Source organism: Tigriopus californicus, chromosome 12 (genome assembly GCF_007210705.1).
Source record: "Tigriopus californicus strain San Diego chromosome 12, Tcal_SD_v2.1, whole genome shotgun sequence".
Classification (NCBI taxonomy): Eukaryota; Metazoa; Arthropoda; class Copepoda; order Harpacticoida; family Harpacticidae; genus Tigriopus; species Tigriopus californicus.
The window spans coordinates 16039087-16047442 of record NC_081451.1 but is presented as its reverse complement, the minus strand read 5'-3'; the positions used below and the strand labels follow the sequence as shown (position 1 = coordinate 16047442).

Here is an 8356-nt window from a genome sequence, read left to right as displayed (position 1 = left end):
TGCCCTCACGCTCGACCCCATATGGGGGGAGCCACAACGCTCAATCCTCTCTAACGAGGAGAACGTCACACGCTCGATGCCACTGAGGGGAGAGTAGCACAAGAAGGTAGAGTGAAACAGCCGGTCAACCGATTGCACCATGTCATGAACTTGTGGGTGGACATCACCCACACAAAATGTGGTGATCACCATTAGAGCATCGTCGCATAGAGGAGTGAAAATTGAGTTTGTTGTGGTTTTTTATTGGAGCTGAATCGGCAACTAGAACCATGTACCTCCAGCCGTTTGAAAGCAGCGCCACCACAATTAGAAACCATACCCTATCAGCCGTTCAGCTATCACCCCTGGATTTTGCTTCCTCTATCTTCGGCACAAGTCCTCGTCTCAATGGCCGCGGGAGTTCAATCATAGGAGAAGTAAGATAGAAGAGGAAAAATCGAGTTTGTTGTGGTTCCTGACTGCAGCTAAGTCGGTAACCAGTGGGCAGTGCTACTCCGGCCTTTTGAAAAATTACAGACCAGACCCTTAGAGCCTTTCAGCTGTCACCCATCATCTCTGAAAACGATTCCGCCTGGCTAGCTCCCATCGCACACTCTAGGCCTTGCTTCCTCTATGGTTCAATCAGGAGTCATCAAACAAGTTTGTTCTGATGGTAAATCATACCAGAGGCAAAGTTTTAGCACGATTGTACCTCTGAGCTAAGGCTTGGACATGACCCAGAATGACCATTTAATTCCGGTTGACGCCCAAGCCCCTAACTCCTTAACTCCAAGCTACGATCTTTATAAAACAGGCCTTTGATCAACTGTTATTGTTATGGCAAACTTCTGGGGGACTTCGTATTAACAGCGGACGCTGGTTTGTACGAAAGCGCAAAATTTGAATCGAAAACGGTGAGATGTAACGGATTGGTAATACTTACGCTCTTGCTCGTATGTCCTCCTTTTTTGTACTGCATGATCACCATTTTCCTTCCTACTATCCTCACTTTTATGTTTAAAAAAGCCACACAAGAATACTCCCCACTTCACATCATATCAAAAAAGAAACTCAATAATGGTGTCATATAATTGCTCGTTTTTGCTTATTGCTCGTTGGTATGTATATTTACATTATTCTATTGGCAGACAGCAATGAAAAACTCTGAGTGATGAATGTGAGTAGTTCAAAATTTACCTCCTTGCACCTGTCTTTCTCGTGCATGACAAAATCTCCTTTATCTTCTACAAAATGCAAGAATTCCGTGTGATGGCAACCTTGTATCAAAAGTCTACTCTTAAAAGAGTTGATAAGGAATTTTGGTCAAAAACTTGACCAAGTCTGGCTTTGATCAACAAACGAACCCCAAATAAATCTGGCTCTGCAACGCACATATTTACATCTAATGCAATAGACAGTGCCAGTTGTAAAAGGGCCAATTGACCAAGAAGGTACGGGTTTTTGAACGCAGAAGGAGGGAAGGGGGAAGCAGCCTTCATTCTTATCTTGCGCTTTTTGGTGTGTGGGTGTGAGGAATGGTGATTTTTCCACAATCAACCGGGCGTTCTTTTGCCCTCAGTTTCCATTTGGAGATCCACGGGGACACATCAACTAGGAGGTTTATCACAGGGTATCTTTGAGTTTATTCATCACTTCCCATACGTAACATTTTTTTTCTTCTTTTGTTACAGGATGTTACGATATATGCAACTATTATTGATTATTATTATATATGTTGGGGTTCACACCGTCACATCGTTAGAGTCTGATGATGTTTCTCAGAATGAGAATGCGAGACAAGGAAAGCTACGTGAGTATCTCTATTTTCTTACATAGATTGTCCATCTGGTTTTTGTTCTTTGTGTTTGAAGCTTGACTTTTGCGATGAAAGTTTTAGGAAGCATTTTAGAAATCCCAACAGGCGTTTTGAATTCTCTGATGTGGAGTGGCAGGAATGGTTTATAATTTGTTACTTAGGCACAAAGTGTTAAGTTTGTATGTTTTCTCCTAGTAGTAAGTACTTGTTGAAAGTCGATGTATAAAACTAAAATCTTATGGACATTGCCTCTACCATTGTTTTGTGTAGATGACGTCGAAAGTTTTTGTCTGACAAACATTTATTGGAAATTACTTTGTAAACATCCTGTCTTAACATGAACAATTGTAATCACTTTCAATCATGCTTTTAACTACCATTCAATTCAGCGACAAAATCGACATTCCTATCATTGGTTCCAGCCGAAATACCAAGATTTTCTCCCTTTTCCATATCTTTGCAATCATACAACTTTCAAACACTTCCTCACTTGACATTCGAGTGAGACGATTCACTAGCTGTCAAACACTTTCAAGATTTTTTTGCATTTCCATGCTCATTTGTTCAAAAATCCTTGAAAAAAAGAACAGAGAACAAACTTGAAATATGGTTCTGAATATGACATTAAAAAATGATCACTTCACACCAAAAGCATGCATCTGTTTTATTACTTTTATTTTTTCAACAAATGAGATTGTATGATGTCATCTTTTGAGCACTTATTCAACAAACTTTATCATTTTTTACCACTTTTGACAAATTTTACTGTTTTTTCCACTTTTTTTTTTACTGATTTTGCTACCTTTTCTTTCAATTTTTTCACCTTGTAGTTACTTTTTTTGCATTCCTCTTCTATCCTTTTTTTAGAGGTCTAATAATCGCACGTATGATGTCATCTTTTGAGCACTTATTCAACAAACTTTATCATTTTTTACCACTTTTGACAAATTTTACTGTTTTTTCCACTTTTTTTTTTTACTGATTTTGCTACCTTTTCTTTCAATTTTTTCACCTTGTAGTTACTTTTTGCTGATTTTTCTTACCTTCTTCTTAGGTCTACTCGTAGAAGTTAGAAAGTTCGGATATTTTAAGAAAACTGGAAGGGCACATACAATAAACAATCGGATCAAAAGAATAAAGTGGCACACAAAGCATTTGTCTCTCTATTCTTCTTGTGTGTGAGGAGCATTGCTTGAGGGAAGAATAATGGTGACAAGATACGACTTAATTGGCCATTTGAAATGAGCCCTGAGGGCGATTAAAATATGTTTTAAAAGTCTTTTGTATTATGAGATAATTCATTTTTTTGGTAAGCCGACACCTTTTACGATGTGTCAAAGCACCTTTTTGCGTTCTGATTTGCGTGTACCATAAATTGTCTATTTTTGGAGACCTGTGAGTACCATTTGATCTTTTTGCGTTCCCTTTCCTCTTTTTCCTGACAGCTTTATCTTCAAATCTTTGGCTTAATGTAGAGCATAACTGCCACCACCATTTAGAAGTAGCCAATGGCCCAAGAACGGGTCTCAAAAACAATTATGATTTATTTTTTCATATGTACATTTTCTCATCTGCTTGAAATGAGGAGTTTAGATTGAATATCAAATTTCTGAACATGCCGAATCCCAATAAAATTGAAGAGTTTCCGATCATGTCTTAGATACAGTGTTCTTAATCATTTGCATTTTCTGAGGCAGGAGCCTTAACAAAAAAGTGAGCCGGTAATGAATTGGCAGAGCAAAATTATTTAATGTATATTTAGCTACAACTAATAAAATGCAAAGCCATCTTGATTCCAGACTTTTACATCAGTAGGACCATTTTTGAATGCGGAAAAAAATCACTTCTACCTCCAAAATGACTAAATAAGTGTTGCATTTTTAAAACTTGATATGGTCTCTCTGTTTCTTTTAAGTGTCACTCTTTCAAATAGTCAGGTAAGCCTCAAGCTTTACAAATACATGAATGCTTTTTTCACAGGTTAACGCTCCCCAGGTAAGACCAAATTTTATTCAGCATTGAGACATGGTCAGATTAGGAACGCTAATCAATTTCGGCTTCAATCTCTTGATCACCTATAACACCCATAAATTGGGCAAAGAAATATTGGCCTTTGGTGGAAATGGATTAGGGTTAGCAGATTAGCAAGTATTAGCTTTCCATGCAATCAGCTTATCGTTGCCTCAAATCTCATTTGAAATACTGGGGGGATCAAATTGCTTGCCAGGACCGATTGGAAACCAGTTCTGGTGAGTTTGATGATTAGAGGGCCGATCAGTATCTCATTTTTAAGAGATAAATCTTGGATATTTATTTTCCTAATGAAATCTTAATGTTTTTTCACGAATGCAAGAGCTTTTCAACGAAGTCAAATGTGAAGAAATATTCGAACAATTAAGCAGGAAGGAAATATGACGTTACTATCAAATTTTGAGAGTTAACCCGTATTTTTGAGGCTTAATAGGCTTTGTTAAGGGATTAAATTAGAGTTCCTATTCTTTTATCCATAAAAAGAATGGTTCATGTAGCATTGCATTTTATCAAACTGATATGTTTTTACTCATTAACATGCTTAATGAACACATTTTACCCGAAAAAGCTATTTTGGATCCATTTTTCCTATGTTAGAACTTTCCAATTTTAAGAAAGATTTTTGAAACCTTACAAAGTGCAATATCAGACGAAAACTTTTCTGTCTTGTTTTTTTGGTACTTCCTATGTATTGAAAAGTACCCCACTGACCTCCAAAACTTTGTGCTCATATCATCAGACAGCTGTTACGTAAAGGAGCCAATAGCTGAGAATAAAAACTGCTATTTTGAATATTATGCATGACGAAGGATCACTTTCAAAACAGTTCCATTATTTGTTTGAAAGGTCCTGATCATCTTATCACAAATTAAGAAAATATCAGTTATGTAGCTGCCAAGGAGGCAGAATGAGGAAAATAATCGAGGCATCATGTTGAACCAACCTAGTTCAACTTGCCTTCTGTTTTTTGTAATCATCCAATTTCAATGCATTTACTGTTAAAAGTCAAAGATTTGAAAAATGTAGACAAATTTCAGAGATTTCAAAGATCCGCTTTTCAATTTCATTCGAATCCATAGTTTCACTTCAAGGTGTTGGGGATTCCATTCCCAGTAGTGGTAAGGAACCCCGCAAAAGAATTATTTCATCAGGAAAACTCGTCAATACTCTTGAGGTTAAAGCACATGTTTTATTGGAGAAATAAACTCAAGGACACAAATAGAGCCTTCTCAAGCAAAGACTATCATGGGAATGAGTTGCAACTTAGAGTTGACACTTCTGTTTTTTTTAAAGACAAAAACGTCAAGGAAGGGTGACTTCGTTGAGTGTATTTTGGACAAGTTGATTTTATCATTCCGGTCCCTATCAATAATCATATTACAACCAACGACACTTTCTAACCTAAAAGCAGACATTAAACTTCTAATAACTAAGTATTTCGGAGACAGTTTCACTTAAACATTATTAATTTGCTGATGCTGAACTCATATTTTCTTTTTATCATGCAATATTAAGGATGTACAAATTGTTGGTCTAACTGATCAGTCGAAGTGGCCGCGTGAACAAGAAGGCAAGAATCTTCTCAAAAATGGGTTCAAATTCTGGTGCAGGAATTTATAATGACAGAATCTCGTTTTCATCTGCAAGCTGCCTTAGAGCCTGCTAGAACGTGTCGGTGCTTATGTTTAGTCAAGTTTATTTGCATTTTTTTCGGGCAAATTCGAGTGAATTTTTACGCAAATTTGCTCTAAAAAAAAGGACCATATTTTATCTGCAAGTTTTGGCCTAGCCTATTGATCACCATAGTAATTTGAACCTTTCAAAGGGGAGAAGTAATCCCTCTAGCTTTGGCCATTGACTCAAAACTGGTTCCTCAATCCCTTCATGGTTGTGGTTCCTTTGGAATGCGGCACAAACAGACAAACAAGTTCTCGAACTTGCTTCTTATCTAATGTTTTCATCTGATTGAGGAACATCAATGATTGAAAAGGTCGTCTCCATTCCATTCACACTGGTTAAAAGTCTTCAAATCAAGTTTCAAGGGAAATACCCAAACATATGTTGTCATATCTTATCATGCAAAGACAAAAAATTGAAGACATTATCTTATTGTAGTCTTGTTCAGATCAAAAGACGATTTCTCCCTGAAAACTGATACAACACTAAAGTTTTAAAAATGCATCTTTTTAAATTAAGAGCAGTAATAGTTAATTGAATATGACCATGAGTGACATGGATTTAGATAACTTTATTATATCGTTGTTCCCCCCCCCGTCATATCTAACTCAAATGCCCAAGCAAATTAATACCGAGTTTTAGTTTAGGCGAAAAAAAATCTCTCTTTCTCGCAAAATCCTAGAAATCCTCTTATAAAGTTTTCACACCCAATTTAATTGTTTCTAAGGCTAAAATCACTCTATTTTAATATATAATGGTCTGAGCTAACTATTTGACCCCCCGTTTTGATATTGACTCATGAATTGGCTTTAGCAGCCATCATTAAACAACCAGAATACGTTTAAAAAAATCATAGGGATATGTTTGATCTCTTCTTTACGACCAAAATATGGGTTCATTGACCTCTTTGTGAGAAACCTTGCTCATTTATTCACCCCTCCTGTTTCCTCACCGCCAAGTTGCATCCTTGATGATTGAGATAACCAGTTTCTCTGGCCATGTAGGGGGTGAAAATTCATTTGTTGTCAAGATTGATTGGATTCAAAGCTGAAGAGAGTTCATCTGACCGTACCATTACCCACAGCATCATGGCACCCTCGCACAAAATTCAAGAACCAGGCAAACAAATGATTGGTCAGCCATAACGAATTGGTTTTACACTGCTGAGAATTTCCTGCCAAAGGTGACATACTGCAATCTAAAGATTTTTGAAACCAGTTCAGGAACGGGATTTCTTTTCCACAAAAGGTTCTTCAAAAGGTTCCAAGATTAATAACGTGCAGAAACTAAATGATACACATGAGGAATCCTTACATGACCAAAGCAGATATAACTTGTTTCAAGGATTTGTAAAGCAAACGAAGCTGCCTCTGTCACTGATTGAATGTGAAAATGTGTTTAACAATTGATTAGTCATGTGAGCTTCCATGGCTCAATTTAAACGAAATTTGCTCGAGTTTGAAATGACAGCCTTTCCATATCGCTTTTATTGCTAAAAAATGAAACGAACTCCTTTTGCGGTGCAGGAAAATTAAAGGTCAATGAAACCATTTTAAAAACTAAAGTATGGATGTACATAGCAGCTAGACAAATAAGATGTTTATCTTTCAAAGTCTGCTTTATCTCACCATAGAATCTAATTAGAATCTCATTTTGCAATTAGTGTCCACAGTTGCTCAAGGGGTTTGTTTAGTTTTTGATTCAGAACATGACGCTTACAAAGTATTTTGAAAATTGACATGCGTCTTCTCCTCTTGGTCGGTGTGGCCTAACAAGCCATACGTTGGAAATAATCTTAAAAGAGACACATACTGGGTTTCTAGAACTCTCCTAAAATTTCACCTACAGTTTTTGCAGTCATCCAAAACTTTCACTTATCAGCCTTGACAAAGCTGTTGACCAAATGTTCGTAAATCTGCCGATTTCATTATCACTTGTATGCAAACTAGCTAATGACGAGTAAGAGCATAATTGAGAGTGCTAAACTAGATCAGCTACTTGTTTGAATATTCCCGTCAAAGTCTCGCGTTAGCTGTATCAAATTATGGCGCCACATTCGACTTTGACAATGAATCTTTTCAGAAATGAGGTTTCAAAAAATCACCAAACGAAAAGAAAACAGCTCTCGTCTAGCAATTAAGATTGGGATAGTTGTCACTTGCCCTCTCAGCCTTTGCAAGGTCAAGAACAACGCTGAATTTCAGGCATGGGTTGCAAAAGTGTACCCTTGAACCGATAGAGGGCGGCGCCTCGTCAGATTTCAATGCCCGATGTATGTAAAAGAATAATTGCCGACCTCTAACACAAAGATGTCTTTCTAGATTCACCAATGATCCTTGTGTTGGTCAAGGAAACCGAAATGGCACTTGTTACACAACTGCAGAATGCGCTTCCAAGGGTGGCTTGAGTAGCGGGACTTGTGCTCAAGGATATGGTGTCTGTTGCTCATGTGAGTTCTTGCAATTGCTTTTTCGCCCACGGTACGTTACAAAAGTGCATAACATTTTCATTGCAGTCGTTGGCAATTGCGGAGGCACATTAAGCGAAAACGGAACCTATTTTGAGTCCAATGGAGGGGAAACTGGCGCATGCAAGCTGAAGATTTGTCCTTGTAGCGATAACATTTGTCAGGTACACTTACTAATCGCGAGGTTATATTTTCTGGTTACGTGTTTGCTCAAATGCCAAGACATCTAGTTATGGTTTTTCTTTGTCAAAGAGACAAAAGGAACAACTTTTGTGAAATGCACATGTTTAAAAGTAGCTCAGATAAGTGTGTAAAATAACCTAAAGTCCATCAAAAAGTATTTAATGCACTCTTAGTTATGTTTTGATTGAAAGATACCAATGGAT

At 37.3% G+C, this 8356-nt stretch overlaps 1 protein-coding gene across 2 annotated transcripts; it reads left to right on the top strand.

Moving 5' to 3' along the window:
* The first annotated feature begins 1445 nt into the window (after positions 1-1445).
* On the top strand, positions 1446-8273 carry LOC131891908 (uncharacterized). 2 transcript variants are annotated; one of them, XM_059241597.1, is made up of 5 exons: positions 1446-1597; positions 1671-1789; positions 3711-3732; positions 7825-7952; positions 8019-8273. In XM_059241597.1, the coding sequence occupies exons 1-5, from the start codon at positions 1515-1517 to the stop codon at positions 8198-8200; spliced, it is 534 nt and encodes a 177-aa protein (XP_059097580.1). In that variant the 5' UTR covers positions 1446-1514; the 3' UTR covers positions 8201-8273. The 2 variants fall into 2 exon arrangements, 1 of the variants encoding a protein (XP_059097580.1); XR_009374492.1 differs by lacking the exon at positions 3711-3732 and having other exon boundaries at positions 8019-8267.
* The last annotated feature ends 83 nt before the right edge of the window (positions 8274-8356 follow it).

Coding starts and splice junctions, on each gene's coding strand:
- LOC131891908 (XM_059241597.1), top strand. CDS start 1,515: ATGGTGATTTTTCCACAATCAACCGGGCGTTCTTTTGCCCTCAGTTTC. Junction 3,733..7,824: donor TCACTCTTTCAAATAGTCAG/GTAAGCCTCAAG, acceptor ATGTCTTTCTAG/ATTCACCAATGATCCTTGTG. Junction 7,953..8,018: donor ATATGGTGTCTGTTGCTCAT/GTGAGTTCTTGC, acceptor TTTTCATTGCAG/TCGTTGGCAATTGCGGAGGC.